The sequence below is a fragment of the Pelmatolapia mariae genome, linkage group LG2, assembly GCF_036321145.2.
Source record: "Pelmatolapia mariae isolate MD_Pm_ZW linkage group LG2, Pm_UMD_F_2, whole genome shotgun sequence".
NCBI classification, from domain to species: domain Eukaryota; kingdom Metazoa; phylum Chordata; class Actinopteri; order Cichliformes; family Cichlidae; genus Pelmatolapia; species Pelmatolapia mariae.
The window spans coordinates 31462746-31481279 of record NC_086228.1 but is presented as its reverse complement, the minus strand read 5'-3'; the positions used below and the strand labels follow the sequence as shown (position 1 = coordinate 31481279).

At 40.2% G+C, this 18534-nt stretch overlaps 1 protein-coding gene across 1 annotated transcript; it reads left to right on the top strand.

The window, feature by feature from the left end:
- Positions 1-659: 659 nt before the first annotated feature.
- Positions 660-10729, top strand: dnd1 (DND microRNA-mediated repression inhibitor 1). The gene is made up of 5 exons (XM_063483510.1): positions 660-680; positions 3382-3487; positions 4003-4328; positions 5820-5952; positions 10173-10729. The coding sequence occupies exons 1-5, from the start codon at positions 660-662 to the stop codon at positions 10727-10729; spliced, it is 1143 nt and encodes a 380-aa protein (XP_063339580.1).
- Positions 10730-18534: the final 7805 nt, after the last annotated feature.

Sequence of the window (18534 nt, the reverse complement as noted above, 5' to 3'; positions counted from 1 at the left end):
ATAAGCAGAGAGTGCTTGCTAGCTCTGTCCTTAGACGTTAAACGTGACGAAACTATTGAGGAAAAAACGCCACGTCTATATTGTTTATCATGACTCTGGTTTTACGTGGCCTGTCAACACAATTTAAAAACTGGTATATATCACCGTGTTGCTTTGTCATCTTGAAGTGGTCATGTGATTGGCTTATCCAAGCTTTAAATAGACCAGACTTTATTATTGTAGGAGCTTTTTTTCCAGTCATACTGACCAAAGCACTTTCCTTTTTCTCCATTCTCGTAATAGGAATGAACATATAAGGGAAATTATATACAGTCACTTGACTTGAAGATTACAAAAAAAAACAATATTGTGGAAATGATGTATATGTTGATAACAATGAACATATATAATAAGAGTTGCACAGATAAATGATAAAGAGAGACAATGCACAATAGGTTACAAAAAAGTTTAAAAGCAGTCCTCCATACACAGCCGTTTCTTGCTATTTGTGACAAAATTTCATTCCATACCTTAGCCACGGGCTATGCTAGGCCCCGCCCACGGCTCAGTGGGCACTAAAGCCATAGCATCGAGTGGAAGCTGCTGGCCAATAGAAGGACTACTGCAGTTGGAAACGGGCTACAAAGTGGCGTCGCTGTGCGCACAACCACGCAGAGACGATGGAAAACAAGCAAAGCCAGGTAATTCTGCAATATCCTTTTCCTCTCGAGTTTTTCTTTTTTTTTCTGTTTGCTTGTTTTTAGACTTTTTTTTTTTTTTTTAAAAATGTCGTTTAGCTAGGAAATAAGTGGAAGCAGGCACGTGAAAAGGAAAAAAAGTTTTGTCATCTGAGCAGAAATGAAGGCGCAAGTCTGTTTTGGTTAAAATAAAAAGTCGCTGGCAGAGTTGGCTGCAGCACTTGAAGCGTTTTCCTGTGCTTTACGCGATTCGTTTAGCTTGTGTTTCCAGCGGTGACGCTCTGCTGCTTTCCCCGATGAAGGCCCACCTGCAGCTAATTATATACATAAAGCCTCAGCCAGTGTTTTGTTCAGTTGTAGTGAAAACTACCAACATTCTTTCCCCCTTTTTTTTTTTTTTTCAAGTACTGGCTGGGAATGCCAAGCTTGTGCCTGATTTTGGAGTTCTATTCAAATGCTGGCTTCATGGTTTTCCGTTCTACACAATAGAAATGAACAAAAATGTATCAAAGTGGGCACAGTATCTATATAGTTCAATTTCATTCTGTTTAAACATGTTAAATGCCAACATATGGTTTAAATAAACAATTGAGTTTGACACACAAGTAAATCAACAATACATTCATCAAAGAAAAAGACAGGTTGACATTGATGTTTGCAAGTCATCAAGCAGCATTTTCTGTTCACCTGTATAGCTCACTATTCACATCACTTGATTCATTCATTGGGTTTTGCGTAAATGGCTCTACACTACATTTATTATTACTGTAATTGTCATAAAGAAATGACAAGTCACTTATGCAAATATGATACATTTCCTTTCCCACTTAATAGCGTTTCAGACCATTTCAATTTAATGTATAAAGGTCAATGTGCACACTTGCTGGGCAGGCACAGAGGACTGCAGATGAGCTTTAGGCAGATAGCTGGCGTAAAAAGAGAGTTAAGGTAGAAGAAGGAAGTCTGGCATCTGCTAGCAAAAAGCATATCAAACACACAATACTAAAACAAGACCAGACATGTCTGACAGCAAGAGCCTGTGTCAGCCTCAGATGATCATTTATTAAAAACACTGACTCAACTAAGCATGGCTGGAGCACTCCAGATGATCCTCATGTTGTCATCTCAAACACACCAGAGAAGCAGATGAGCATCATCAGCCTATTGTTAAAATTGTTTGTTTGCAAGATGCTGCCAATGGGAAGAAGGTTATTTTAAAGTGAGCCAAACAGCTTATTTCAGACACAGAATGAACTTGAGAGCTGCTATAATAACTTTTGGGATCTAAGAGAATAACGTCCCTTTTATTTATTAATTTCATTAATTTTTTTCAAAGAATGCAAGTCTATAAATTAGATGGAACAAACCAAGAATAACCTCATAAATAAGAATATACCAGTGGTTGAATCTAAAACATGACAAAGAAGACCAGTTACCCACACATGTGATGTAGAGTGGTGAGTAAGTAATAAATCTTAGTGCTCCATGATGGACAGAATCCAGCCTGTGTAGGCATTCTGAACATGCATGCATATAAATCACATCATTGTAATTAAGTACAGACATGAAAAAGGGGGAAGAACGAGTGTTATTCTTGCCTCACAGGACAAACAGGACTTTATTCTAAAGTTGCCTGAACTGTAGTATTACATAAAAGGTTTAGATTTTTCATTTGAGAAGATCATCAGTTTGGTGTTGTCAATATTCAAAACAAGTTTATGCACAGGTTATGCTGTAGTGTAGTGAAAGCTGAAATAGAGCCCGGCTATGAGTAGGTACAAAGTAGTACATCAGCATATCACCAGCATAAAATGAGAATGTGCTGTAGTGATATTATTACTAAGATTGTTTTATATATATATATATATATATATATATATATATATATACACACACACATAATGAATAACAGTGATCCAAGAACAGAACCCTGGAGCACTCCTGTTGTTACATAAACCAAGCTAGAACAAAGTCCTTCTACCCATACACCCCGAGACCTGCCTGATAGAGACGTTTAGAACCATTCAGCTGTCTTTAAGACCTTTTATGATCAACTGTATCAAATGTCAAGGCTGCACAGCATTGTTGTTTTCAACTGAATTTATGAAATCATTTATTGCTTTTAAGGCTGCTGTAGTTGTACAGTAATTTGTCCTGAAGCATCACTGAAAGTCACCTAAAGTCTTATTTACAGTCAGGAAGTCTTTCAGCCGTTCACTAGTTTCCACAAGTTTAACAAGAGTTGATCATTTAGAAATTGGCCCTTAATTGTTTAAAACTGATGGACCCCCACCTTTTAAACAAGGTGGGGGGTTTCATATGGCTAGAATTAAATTGGTATTCAAAAGATTAGAAAAGTAACTGCTGGTGCAAGTAAAATCAGCAGCTAGCTTTTAAAGGAGGGGCTCCAAATTGTCTGGGTCTGCTGGTTTTCTAGCATTTAAAAGTGAGGCCTTTGTGCTATGCTGCTGGTATAATGATCAGTGTGATTGGTCAGATGCTGCCAACAATACCTCATTCATGTGAACACACTCAAACCTATATCAGGGAAACTTGGCGAATGGATAAGCAGCTTTATGTGACCGCAAATCGTAGCTCCTGATTTTTGGGTAGGTAAATCAAAAAAACAAAGTATTTTGGACTCACTTGGTAGTACACATGAAGATGATGGACTTGTGCTGGTTCTATTTTGTTTCCACATCAGGTGCTGAACCTTGAACGGGTGCAGGCCCTGGAAATCTGGTTGAAAGCAACCAACACAAAGCTGACTCAAGTTAATGGCCAGAGGAAATATGGAGGACCACCTGAGGGTGAGAGAAGCTGCAGCAGACGGCTTCAGGGCGCCATATTTCTTTGCCTAATTTAATATAATATAATTTGTTCTCGAATCTTCACAGCAGTAGTACCAATACTGCCTGTTCTCTTCAGCATTAAGAAATATTGAGTTTTTGGTTCAGAGATTTTCAACATTTCACCACTGTCACCAAGTGCCAATAATGATATAGATTTCTCAAAGGTAAAAGTTAATCAGCTGCTTTTGTTTGTAAAATGCAACTGTGAAAAGACTCAGTTGATATAAAAAAAATCAAAAAAAATCTCTAAAAGCTAAATGTGGAAATACTTGATGGCACTGACTTAAAAGTCAGTTTGATCTTATTTCAAACTGAAACAAGAAAAGCCCGGCTTGCTCACATGTCACTCTATTGTAAAGACATGGACTTGCTTTGTAAAGTGCACTAAGGATTTGTTGTAAATTTTGCATTGCATGAGCTTGAATTTTAAAATTGCATAATCAGCCATCCCATTTCCTCTGTTTCATGGTCAGTGTGGGAAGGTCCCACGCCAGGACCGCGCTGTGAAGTCTTCATCAGCCAGATCCCACGGGACGCGTACGAGGACATCCTGATTCCCCTGTTCAGCTCCATTGGACCACTCTGGGAGTTCCGGCTGATGATGAACTTCAGTGGGCAGAACCGCGGCTTTGCATATGCCAAATATGGCTCAGCTGCTATAGCTGCTGAAGCCATACGACAGCTGCACGGTCACATGCTGGAGCCTGGCTACCGCATCAGTGTACGGCGGAGCACAGAGAAGCGACACCTTTGTATTGGAGGTTTGCCTGCTTCCACCAGACAAGAAGGCATACTGCAGGTATAACTGAACTACGGAGTGTTTTGAGTGTGTTGATCAGGGAAAGGGGTGAAATTCATTCTGTGTCACCCAGTAAGAAACGGCACACATCATCTATCACCCACGTCTCTATGCACCGATACATTTAGTGAATGAGCAGGAGGTTGTCAGTGTTTCCAAGTTAAAGGCAATGCTAATTAACCCATAACACCTGGTACTTCTGTGTTAGTGTCTTAAGTCACTCATAAAGTCTACTCTGATGCAGGGTTGGTTAGTGTGTATGCCTCTCGACTGGATTGGATTTATTTTTTTATTTATTTTTTAATCCCACAGATGCTTGGTTAGATTCAGATCAGAGGAATTTGGAGGTCAGGTCAATGCCTCAAACTCAGTGTTGTGCTCCTCAAACCATTCCTGAACCATTTTTGCATTGTGACACGGCACCGTCAGGGAATACTGTACATGGTCTGCAACAATGTTTGGTGGTACATGTCAAAGTAACATCCACATGGGTGCCAGGACCCAAGGATTCTCAACAAACACTGGCCAAACTATTACACTGCCTCGGACTGGCTTGCCTTCTTCTCATAATATATCCTAGCCAGGTGTTTCCCATGTTAACAACTTGCACACACACCCAGCCATCCAGGTGGGGAGGTGGGGTGGGGTAATTGAAGAAAAGCAAATCAACTATGAAGATTGACCAGTTTCCCCTGTGTATGATATGAGTTTGATGGGCAAAAAAATAGTTTTTCCAACAGCAAGGTGATTTCCAAAGACTTGTCAGCTACCCATGGAATACCTGGACATGATGTGCAGTGTGTCCCTAATGCATGCAAGGAAACGAGTGCAAAACAAAAGAAGGCCAAAAAAACCCTCTCTGCAGTACATGTACTATATTTGAAAGGGTTATAGATGATATACCGCACTTAAAATCCTTTAATTTTCTCAAAAATTGACTGTGCGCCTTATAATCCGGTGCACCTTATGTCTGAATTCTGGTTGTGCTTACTGACCTCAAACCGATTTTATGTGGTACACAGCGCTCAAAAAACCTGTCAAAACATGTTTTAGCACGGCTTTGGTAAGCTACGAAGCCGCAGTGCTTGATGGATTGTTGGAACATTACGGCTACCGTAGTCAGGAGCCTCGCGGAGTAATCTGGGTCCTAAACTCCCATCAGGTTCAGGTCCAAAGTCAAACGATCACTGCAGCATCACTGAGAGTTAAAAACTGTCTAAATTCTTTCATCTGTAATAAAATGATCAGTGTTGCTGCTTTACCAGGTGTAACAATTAAGTTTAACATCCAGGCATCCATGAAAACAGAATTTATTAAATTTAACAGAGTTAGAAGTTAGCAGGAAGTTAGCTCGCTAGCTTCCACCTAAACATGAAAATACAGTAGGTCTTTATAGATGTCTGGCCCTTCAATCACATCTGGTATTGAGGTTGTCATTTAACTGCTGTGTGGATGAATGTTGTCTTCTGAGTGATCATGCTTTGCTTCTAGGTGCTGCGTGTGCTGGTAGAGGGTGTGGAGAGAGTTTCCCTGAAGGCTGGACCTGGTATCGAGGGGGTATCTGCTACTGTTGCTTTCTCATCTCACCATGCAGCTTCTATGGCTAAGAAAGTGCTGGTGGAAGGTATGGGAGCTCTTGTTCATATAGATGAGTGACTTAATATTGATCATGGTCCCATTTCTGTGCCAGCCTGGGTGTCACTTGGTTATAAACCAGTTTCTGGTTGTGCACTGTTACTCCACTCTCATCATCACTTGGTATGGAGCACAGAAAACTAGGTCTGAAGTCAGAAGTCATTTTATTCACAAGTCAGTTCAGTTTTCAATTAAAATACAAATTGTAGCATGAAAATAAGTAAAATGGTTATTTTTGAAGTGGAGCTCCCCAAAAGCTAATCAGCTGGTAAACACTAGAAAATGTCCTACAAATGCATAATTCTCACATTGCAAAATTCTTATTACCAGTGATGAGAATAATGGCATTAAAAGTAACAGTGTTTGTAATGTAATTACTATTTTTATCGTTACGACGCCGTTACCGTTACTAACAAGAGAATGTGATGCGGACACATGATTTTTCAGCACACAGATGGTTGAAGCTGTCTTCAGCCTACTTGGAGCTAGGGGGGAGAAACAATCACAAGTTCTGCTGATTGGCTGAGGAAGAATAACGTAGTCATGGTAAACGAATCATTTGACCAATTTAAGATGACATGGCAACAAGATGCTATGTAAGCCCAAGACATCCCTAAGTCTCAATTTTTGTGTTAAAAGTGGGGACTTCAGATTATATAGCAGTCTTTAAATTGTGTTGATCGGCCACGTAAAACCAGAGTTATTATAAAAAATATATGCAATATTTTTATTTTCCCGAATACTGTTGTTTATTGCAGGAAGAAACGTTAAAAATGGCATTTTCTAAGGAAAGCGCTTGCAAGCACTCTCTGCTTGTGACCAAAAAAAGAGAAGGAAAAAACACCCCTTTCCTATTGGTGGAAAAATGTAACATGTCGACCAATCAAAAAATTATATGCAACATGGGTTTAGTTGTTTAGGAAGAGGGGGAAGTAGGGAGAGAGATTTGTGATGTTCAGCGTGTTTGGAGTGTGTAGTTAGTGTGTAGTGTAGGTTGTTGTGTTTTGTGTCAGATCAATGAGGCGACTGCTCCAGTTGCTGCCAAAAAGCCACCAAAGACAGACTGCAGTGTAAACGCTGTCTCCAGGTAGAAAACAGGAGGAGTGATACGCCTCCTGCTGTCAGGCCTGCAGGTATCAGGCTGTGATGTGCTCCACTGTCTTATAGTGGACAGAAATTATTTTTATTGGAGTGGCACAAATAATTTCTCGTATCTTATTTGATGCAGAACACCTGGTTGTTCTGTGAACAGTTTGTAATGTTGAAAAAAAGAAAACCACCTTGGCTGCATTTTTAGGTAAATAGCTGCATACAACTCTGTTGTTTGCATAACTTGTGCATAAGTTTAAAAATTTACATTTGCATTTTAAGTTGTGAAAATGATCCAATAAACATGTTTGTGGTCGTTACAGTAAAATAACTTTTTTCTACGCTGATTTTGTTTTTTAGTCTGATTTTTAGATCAATTGTGTTAATACAGTATGTCAAAATGGGGGGGAAAAAATAACTGTAAATTCAGACATGTGAGGTTGTGCAGAAAAGGATGATACCAAACAAGGCGAGGTAAACAGTTTTTAAAGGTGAAATGTAGAGGTCAAATCAAAAGTAGTCAGAAACAGCCAATTATACCCTGGACCCCAGAGGGTTAAACTTTCTTTTTTTTTTTTTTAAAAGTAACGCAATAGTTACTTTTCCTAGTAATTACTTTTATAGTATTGTAACTCAGTTACTTTTATGAAGAAGTAACTATAACTACTTTTTCAAAGTAACTTGCACAACACTGCTTATTACATTATATTCTAAATCACTAAATATCCATATCCATCTAAGTCCATATGAAGTGGTGTCCAAACATAACTCAGTTGTATAAAATGCTTTGAGTGCTCAGAGTTGTGAGTCCTTCAAAGCTAAATCTAAATTTGTGGACCTCTACAGGAAACAGTAAATCTTAAGTCTAAATCCTGCATTATACGTAACACAAGCTTTTTGAAATGAAAAAACTTTGTAACAATGACAGAGCGGAGCAGAGGGAGTATCTAGGTCCCTCTGATGATATGGCTCTTATAACTTCTTTTATTTGTGAAGGTTGTAATCTCTAAAGATACGTAGGATAAGTATTGCACCATATAACATTATGATAATGGTGACTGGTATAAAATAAGCAGTGTTTCACATGCAAGAAAATGCCTCAAAAATATTAAACCAACATAATTAAATATCTTTGTTCATCGTCAGTATGCATCTTGAATTTCAGAAATTCATCAGTATGAAGCATCAAAAATAATAATTGATGATACATTGCTCAACTATGGCATCAGGAAGATGTTCAGAACTAAATACCTCGGGTAGCAGAAACCCAAGAAAGAAGAGGAACCACCATGAGAGGACAGGTGGAAGACGTGGTTGATGTATGGAGAAGTCCTGCCAGTGCTGGACAAAGCTGGACTGAAAGACGCCATAGAGGCACAAATCATGGCTGCACTGGAACAAGTTCTAATCACAAGTTTGATCTGCACTGGGGTCTACCACACCAGGCAAACCCCAGGTGCAGGATGTGCAGAGATGCCCTAAAACTATCACATAAGCACATAACAGCAGGCTGCAAAATGCTAGCAGGGTAGACATGGAACGCCATAACCAAGTGTCTATACAGAAACGTCTGTGCTGAGTATGACCTGGAAGTCCCGAGGTCAAAATGGGAGATGCAGCCAGGGTGGTGGAGAATGACCGAGCTAAGATCCTGTGAGACTTCCAGATACGGACGGACAAACTGGTAATTGCTAACTAACAGGACACCATAGTGGTGGACATGCAAAAGGAAGACGGCATTAATAATAGATAGGCAAGTGATAACAGCACAGTATCTGTGTATGCGTTTAACAGAGTTGTGCAAAGAAAAGCGAACTTTGTAGCTGTTTGTTTTACATGGTGAAAATCTACAGAAGCTGCATTTAATGCAGACTTAACTTGTTCTGATGTTTAAATGGGCTGGTTTGCTAAAGGCTGATGGCAGTCTTACCAGTTTCTGTGACAGTGAGGACTGGAGCAAGAAGGGAGGATACTAAACCATCTTTATCTCAAGGATTTCATAACATTATTTTTCAGATTTAAAGTAAAATGGAGTATTAAAGTGTGTAGCAGTTGTTGTTGTTGTTCCCCCCCCACACACACACACACTGGCTAATAAAATGTCCATGGGCCATTAAAACTCTGAGCCATTCATCTTGGGCTGTTAGGTTGGACAATGAATTATCATCATTAATTACTAACAACTACACCAGTGTCTTATTTTCAGCAGCAAAAACTTTTGCATCAAAGCCAAACAGTTTTCATCATTGCAGCCACCATATAGGCTTAAAACAGTACATACTCATGCACAAGTGATTTAAACATGCACACTCAGTCTACCTTATCTAGGAGATAACATACTTTATGTAATTAGTAAGGAGTAGTATTGGGGCCACATTAACAGAATCATACATTGATCTTTTTGAGAATAAAGTAGAAATCTATAGATTAAAGCCCTTGCATAGGTGAGTTAGCAAAATCATACTTTAGAATCAGTTTTGGTTACATGGACATTTCTCTTTTAGGACATAACCTTAGTGTGGTGACACACAAGAATGTTGAAGTCATGGTGCAGAAAGCTGCATCTGGGCAGAAGATGAAAACACACAAACCTGGAAGAGTCGGTCAGCTTGGTGCAAATGAAATGGCAGGGAGTGGACAGATGGAAGGATTACACCCTCGATCAACATGCTTATACAATAAAACAGCTGATCAACTTGTTTCACTAACTGAAATGCACGTACTGTAGTGGCTGTAGGAGCCACGGCAGTCGTTTGGCTTTGAGAGAAAAGTCCAAATGTGGAGATTACAGTTCAAAATACTATTTCAAGTTTAATGTTGAAATTTTGACTTTAAACTAAAAATAAACACAAATTTCTTTTTTTAATGGTTTGGCCAGTGGATCAACCAAGAGCCTGATGGGGCTTCCAGTGGAAAGTTTGCATGTCTATCTTACTATTAACACTTGACAATTCTCCATTTGAATCCTTTAAATGTGTTAATTCTGCTGTGTTCTGTCTTATATTATAATTAATCTCTAAGATTTGATCTGTTAGGTTTTTTTAAAAAAACTGTATTTTTGGTTGAAGGAGAAATTCTTCCTGCTAATCTCACTTCTTCACTGTTTTCTTGTGCCTCCAGCATTTAAGAAGCAGTTTGCAATGTGTGTGTCAGTCCAGTGGCAGCCAACAGAGAAGCCAAACCCTGAGGAGCCACGGTGCCCTCAGAAACGTGCAAAGAGCCTGTTGCCGTCACACCTAGGGCCCCTGCACCACAGTTCTCCACAACCCTCAGGCCCGCCTTCATTCCTGACCCTCCCTGCATCCATACCCGCAGGATTCTGCAGAGCAGTGGGAGGGCCCACTGCTCCTCAGCTCCCTCACCCTACATGCTCTTTCCCCGATTCCTCCACCCAAGGCCATCTTGTATTTGCAGTATCCCCAGTGATGCTTCTCAGTAAGCTATGTGAGACAGCAGGTGTTGGTCAGCCGTTTTATGAAGTGCAGTACAGCCACGCTGGGCCTGATGGATTCCTCTACTTCTCCTATAAGGTGCAGATCCTCGGGATCACTGCCACTTTCAAGGGGTTGGTCATGATATTACCGGGTCCTAATGCCAGCACCATGCTAGAGGAGGCTCAGAAGGCTGTAGCCCAGCAGGTCCTGCAGAAGATGTACAACACTGGTCTCACACCCTGAACAGCTGATGGCGTCCTGCAGTTCTGTTTCACCTCGTTTGTGTTATGTGCTTTCTTTTTCTGCATGTTTTTACTAGAGTAGCACCAAGTTTGTTTCTCTGACTAGAAGTTGTGGTTTGTTTTATGCATGATTTTTACTGTACATTAGTGTTCTGTGTTACTGGATTGGTTCTCATTTTAATTAAATGAGCTTTGAAAAGAAAGTGTCAGCATTTCTTTCAAATTAGTGAAAGATTTAAATTAACTTAGGAAAATGGTAAAGCAGTTATTACTTGTCTCACTTCATGCTGTTATGAAGCCTAGTGACTCTCATCCAGACCTTGACGCATCTTTGAAGGTTGTGGATTGAGACTAACCCCCTCAGTGGTTTGGCATTTTATATTAAACTGACAGACATGTTTACAGAGAACCTGTTCGGATAGATTCACTCTAAATAGATCTGTTGGGATTGTGATTTATGGTTTGGGAAGTGACTTACTGTGATTTATTTTTAATGTCCATCTGTGATTGGAGCATTGCTGCCTTGATTTACAGGTTTCCTGAACTACCAGCTGTAGCTGCTGTCTGCCTGCTGGTGACTGACTCATTATAGTGAAACTGGCTAACGAATAATAGGCTTTGTTGTGAGGCCGTCCAAGAAATCTGTGCTTAAGTTTTGACGAGTGAAACATTTTAAGCCTGCTACTTAGCACTGATGCAGTTATTAACCAGGTTAGTGTTAGCTGACAAGTTATCACTCCACTCTCATGTATGTGTACATAATAAATATATTTATATATGTGTGTGTGTGTATGTGTGTGTATATATATATATATATATATATATATATATATATATATATATATATATATATATATATATATATACACACACATACATATATACACACAGTATGTATATACACAGTATATACATACTGTGTGTATGTATGTATGTGTATATATATATATATATATATATATGTGTATGTGTGTGTGTGTGTGTGTGTGTGTGTGTGTATATATATATATACACACACATACATACACACAGTATGTATATACACAGTATATACACGAGCAGTTCTACGTGGACAGCTATCATGTCGTCATGGTTTCCATGATGTTTAGGGCCGATAAGTACTGATAGACGGCACAACCATGTTTGGATCCACCAGCTGAAGAAGACGTGAGGCCCTCTTCCTTCCTTTCCCTCTTTCCTTTCCCCCCTTCCTCCCTCCTTTCCTGTTCTTCCTTCCTTTGCTTCCTCCCTTCTTTCCTCCCCCCTTCCTTTCCTTTCCATTCCTTTCTCCCTTCTTTCCTCCCTCTTCCTTTTTCTTTCCTTCCTCCCTTCTTTCCTTTCCTTTCCCTCCTTCCTCCCTTCTTTCCTGTCCTTCTTTCCTTTTCTTCCTTCCACTGGCTTCTTCATTAAAACCAGGAAATAAATGTCTTTTATTTTGTAAACAGGAAATTGGAGGTGCAGTTTCCGCGCTTCTCATTGGAGCGTTCTTTGGCTGTGTCCCAATCCAGCGGCCGCACGCTTTGGAGTACGCGCAGTTCGCGTACTACGTACGGTGCGTACTAGGAAGTACGAGAAGTGCGGAAGTGAGAGGCTTGTGAAATGGGACGGTCTAGCCTTCGTCGCGCTGCTCAGGTTGCCTAGCAACCATGATACTAACCGCGAGAAACTTTTCATACAGCATTGTTGAGGCGACTTTTGTTGTGATTTGGCGCTATATAAATAAAATTGAATTGAAAATTGAATTGAATTGTTTGACATAAATGAAGGAGAAAAAACATTTTTTTTGTTCATTCATTTTTTTTATGACATCACTTTGATTAGTTGAGTATCTGAGGCTGAGACCACGGGACTGTAAAACATGATTGTTTGAAGATTAGCTAGTAAATAACAATTAGCTCATGTTGTTCATGAGACTTAAGTCATCTCACTTTGGTAATGTAAATATAATATGGCCAATATTAAAGTTATTATTATATTAATCATGATTAGTTATTACAGCTACAGCAGTGAGCTTGAACTCCGTGTCAAAGATTCAAGTTGCAGTTATTTATATTTCCTATCACCTTAAATCTTCACCCAAAGACAAGTATCTTTGACAGTGTACCTATAGATGTATCATATATATGAGACAAATATTGTTCATTTAATTTGGCTCAATGCTTACATATATGTGTAAAAAGAAAATGTACGAGCTGCAGTGTTGGGGAGTAACGGAATACATGTACCGCCGTTACGTATTCAGAATACAAAATATGAGTAACTGTATTCTGTTACAGTTACCGTTTAAAAAGGTGGTATTCAGAATACAGTTACTTTGGTGAAATAAATGGATTACACGGCGGTACTTCCTTGTTTCATATTGTCGCGGGTCAGGACTGTTTGGGTTTGTTTGACAGCTACGATTTGTTGTTCCAGGCGGCAGTGTTACGGTTGCCATGGTTACAGGGTGACGCTCTCTCTCTCTGCCTGTTTCCTGGGTGAGAGAGCGCCTTTTTGTTGTTGTTGTTGTGCTAAGCTAAAAGGCAGAATGCTGCAGGCATAGCTCTAAAGAATGTAGCCTGATGGGCAGTGTAGTCCGTGCTGCAGCGAGAATGGACTGTCATACACGTTATGTGTCTGTGAGCGAGGGAGGGAGAGAAAGGAAAAGTCCGAGCTGTCACGGAGCAAAAACGGGAGCTGGAAGCATGTAAATATAATAATAACCACTGCAGCCAAGAAGAGTGCCTGACGAGCCCATTTGTAAGTAAGCTATTAAGACTCGACTGTACACTGTGTTCGTGTTTTCCTCCGAAACAATAAATTCCGTTGGAGCAGCCTTTCAACGCCTCTCTCTGTCTCTCGCTAGCAAAGTTGACCCAGACAACAAAGTAAAGCTAGTTTTCGGCTACCAGCCCGACACGAACCCGACGTATTAGCCAGAGGTCCCTTTACTACGTTTCGGACCTTCAGTAACAGTAATAAATCACAGCAATAGTACATTCACGTAGTTGTAAACAGCATGATAATATATTAAGTATTCCATAGTATTCAGAATACGTTACTCTCATTGAGTAACGTAACGGAATACGTTACAGAATACATTTTGGGGCATGTATTCAGTATTCTGTAGTGGAATACATTTTAAAAGTAACCTTCCCAACACTGACGAGCTGTAATAACTGTGTCTGATAGAATGAAGAGTAGACTGATATATTAAATATTCCTTTATTGGGTGAGAAAATCAGACCATGTCATAACTGCTTTAAGTCATACAGAATAGATATCAGAGCCTTAAACAGGCTGACTTCTGCTAAATGGGTCAAACTGGGCAGAAAGTATACAAACACATAACATCCTTATAGAATATGATGTAACACTATAGATCAACTTACCTCAGAATATATAAAGCATATAAACAATTACAGCAATATGATGCAACAAACACAGCAGTGCTACTAATCCAAAATACTCAAAGCTTCATAGAACTGAAACAAACATTTATTTTTAGCTCCATTCTGCTGCTGATACATACTTTAGGTTTCTGAATATTAAACTTGTTGCTGCCTTTCATAGTGTGTAACTTGAAGGCCCTGAGTACTTTCTCCCACACTGAAAACACTGGAATGATAACATTATTTGAACATTACCTAATAAGACTGATTCAGGACAGACAATTAGTTATGTTAAACTTTCCTAGCAGTCCTTCACAAACAGGGAACAGTCTGTCTATTCTCTCCATCTGTCAGCTGCTGCTGGCTCTTCCTCCTCCTCTTCCTCACACACTGCTGAGTTTGTCCTGGTGGATCATCAGGGGTGCAAAGCCTCACAGATGATGTGCAGCAGTGGGTCCCTCAGTCTGTCCTCACTCTGGACACTTGCAGTTGTCACATATGGAAATCAAATGTGTGATAAGCTGCAGGATTCAAACACAAGTGTAACTTATAAATACATGTTCATACTTTTATTCCACAATCAGAGAGAAAGAAACAGAGAGAGAGTGCAGGACAGACAGACAGGTGACAGTCTCAGGTGTATACACTGCTACAAAACAGCACAAGAGAAGGAGGATTTAGTGTTTGTGTTATTACGAGTGCTAAACAAGAAGAGTTCCCAGATGGTCCAGTGGACACATGTGTGACTCCTGTGATTAAAGCATCTTTCTTTCAGCTTAACGAGTGAACCGTCAGCTCGTTCAAACACACGTTAAAGTCCGTTTGGCTCGACACCACCGAACAGAGGCAGCAATATAACATAGCTAACATTAACAGTGCAGTGAATCCTGCTTGTGCCGTGATATTCAGGACTGCAAACCGAGCAGCATTCACTGACTTTCAGCTTGTTGTGTTTGTGGATATATGACTGACTTTAATAATCCATAAATCATCACATTCTCTGTAAGATTAAGGTCGACTATTGAACGGTGTATCTTTTGAAGCACAGGCTTTAAAACCAAGTTAGTACAAGCATCGCTAATGTCACATAACTTTGCCGACATGTGGCCAACAGTAATGTTTTAATGTTCTTCCGTATTAAACATTCGCACATAAATAAGTGACATAATATTCAGTACTTACTTTCAGTGTTGGGAAGGTTACTTTTAAAATGTATTCCACTACAGATTACAGAATACATGCCCCAAAATGTATTCTGTAACGTATTCCGTTACGTTACTCAATGAGAGTAACGTATTCTGAATACTTTGGATTACTTAATATATTATCATGCTTTTTACAACTACATGAATGTACTATTGCTGTGTGATTTATTACTATTACTGAAGGTCCACGGCTCCGAACCGTAGTAAAGGGACCTCTGACTAATACGGCGGGTTCCGTGTCGGGCTCGTAGCCGAAAACTAGCTTTACTTTGTTGTGTGGGTCAACTTTTCTTGCGAGAGACAAAGAGAGGCGTTGAAAGGCTGCTCCAACTGAACTTATTGTTTCGGAGGAAAACACGAACACAGCGTACAGTCGAGTCTTAATAGCTTACTTACAGCTGGGCTCGTCAGGCACTCTTCTCGGCTGCAGTGGTTATTATTATATTTACATGCTTCCAGCTCCCGTTTCTGCTCGATGACAGCTCGTACTTTTCCACTATCCTTTTTCTCCCTCCTCTTGCTCACAGACACATAACGAGTATAGCAGTCCATTCTCCCTGCAGCACGGACTACACTGCCCATGATGCTACATTCTTTAGAGCTATACCTGTAGCATTCTGCCTATTAGCTTAGCACAACAACAACAAAAAGGCGCTCTCTCACCCAGGAAACACGCAGAGACAGAGCGTCACCCTGTAACCATGGCAACCATAACGCTGCCGCCTGGAACAACAGAACATAGCTGTCAAACAAAACCCAAACAGTCCTGACCCGCCACAACATGAAACAGGAAAGTACCGCAGTGTAATCCATTTATTTCAACAAAGTAACTGTATTCTAAATACCACCTTTTTAAACGGTAACTGTAACGGAATACAGTTACTCATATTTTGTATTTTAAATACGTAACGGCGGTACATGTATTCCGTTACTCCCCAACACTGCTTACTTTTGAAAGTTTACTCTTCGGCTCCGCTTCAGCCGTCTGCCGTATTTTTCGGCAAAATTATCCACACCCACCGCCGCGCTATGAATTGTGGGATATATGGGACCACAAGGGGCCTGTCTCAATATGCGTACTTGTGCGTACTTGCGTTCTCGTGTACTCGTGATACGTCATCAGTCGGAGACCAAGTACTGTTCCGCATCAAGCCGAGAACGCGAAAAAGTCCCGGATGTGTTCTCGCTCCGCCTGTTTTATCGAGCATGCATCGGTGGTGACTTGTGTGGACTTGGGCGGTCGGGGCCGGCAAGATGGCTGTCGGGGCAGGCAACCACTTTTAAGCCGTCGTGCGCTAATCCCGGTGGACTTGTTTGGACCTCTACTTTGAATACCAAATAGGTTGCTGTTTTTGCCTATAATTTTTAAGGACTAGATTCACCTCTTAAAACCTTTTGAACGGACCCAATCTGCCATTTAAAGGAGAAGAAGATGACGCGGGAAAAAGCAGAAACTTCAGCTAAGCCAGCGGTAGCCTCCAAGAGCTCCGCACCCACTGACCACGAATATGCAATGGAGACTTCAACACCGTCAGCCAAAAGAAAAACTCACCTACGCCCACCAAAGCACCCCCACCACCTAGCAAATGTACTGTATCCCAAAGCGTGGAAACCAGCAACTCCATAATAGAAGCCATTAACAAGCTAACAAACAAGATCGATGACTTCGGTGTGCAGCTAAGTAACAACATGATAATGGTGGCTAACATTGCCAAGCTAGCTGAAATGAACGCCTGCCGATATAAAAGACTGTAAGGCTAAACTGTCTGGTTTGGAAAAAGACATTCCTGCTCTAAACAAAGAAAACGCAGAGCTGAAAGAGAGAATGTTGGAGCTAGAACGATACATGCGTCGCTGGAACTTGAAAATCCAGGGCTGGAAAGAAAAAAATGACGAAGATACCCGCAAAGAAGTTATTGACATCTTGGCTAAGATCGCGCCACATTGGGCCTCCTCACTGGGCAACGCTGTGGATACCGTCCATCGTCTAGGGAAAAAAGAAGCGGGTAGACATCGGCAAATAATAGTTCAGTTCACCATGAGGCACTACCGAGATGCTTTCTGGAAACTGACCAAGGATTCCCAGGTGTGCAAGGAGCTAGGCGTCTACTTCAAGCAAGATTTCTGCAAACTAGACCGGGAGGCAAGAGCTGCAGTTTGGCCCAAAATGGAGCGAGCCAGAGCTGAAGGGAAGAACGTCTACTACCGAGTGCACGCCGGTTACATCAACGGAGTTCGGGTATTCCCTGGGTGACTGTCGAACTATTCAAAATAACCAGTCAGCATATTACACTATGAGTACAATGTGTTTTGCTAACAATTCTATTTAGGTCATGTTCTTTAACCAAATTATAAGATTGCCAAAAGTTTTAAATAGGCAGGTTCAGTACTTACTGTTTATATTACCTATTTGGTACGTTACTATATTGATTTTTCATAGAGGTCGTTTGCACTTTGTGAATTCAGTTTTAAGGGATTAAGTACTCCCAATTTTATAGAGTTCTACTTTTATCTGGGTACTTGAAGTACAGTCAACCTTTCTATTTTGCTTTCTCACTTCCCTTTTATGTCATTCCTTAGTTCCAATGTTAACTGTGTGTCTTTAAATACTAGGGGCTTAAGAGACAGTGTTAAAAGAAAATCAATATTTTTGTTCTGTAAAAATGTAAATGCGAGCTGTATACTGCTACAAGAAACACACTCTGTGGAGGCAGATGAAAATTTTTGGTCTAGTCAGTGGGGGGAAAGAATAATTCTTTGTCATGGTACTAACAAATCAGCTGGGGTAGCCTTACTATTTAAAAACTTTTGTAATAAAATTGAAACTCATAGGAAAGACAGTCTGGGCCATTGGCTAATTTGTGTGCTCAAAGTGGATAATAGCTTTTTGATTGTATGTAATGTTTATGGTTACAACAATGTAGCTCAGAACAAACTTTTATTAACTGAGATTACCAGTCACCTAAAAGAACTATCTCACAAATACTCCACAAACAATCTTATATTAGGTGGAGATTTCAATATGGTTTATGACGAATGGCTTGATAGATCACCCTCTAAATTCCATTCCCATCATATAAATTCATTTTTACACAACTTCTGTCTAAATCTCAACCTAATAGATCCTTGGAGATTAGCAAACCCACTTGTTCAGTCCTTTTCGTGGTTCAAGCCTGATGGTTCGGCTAAATCACATATCGACTTCTGGCTAATCTCAGACAGCTTAATGC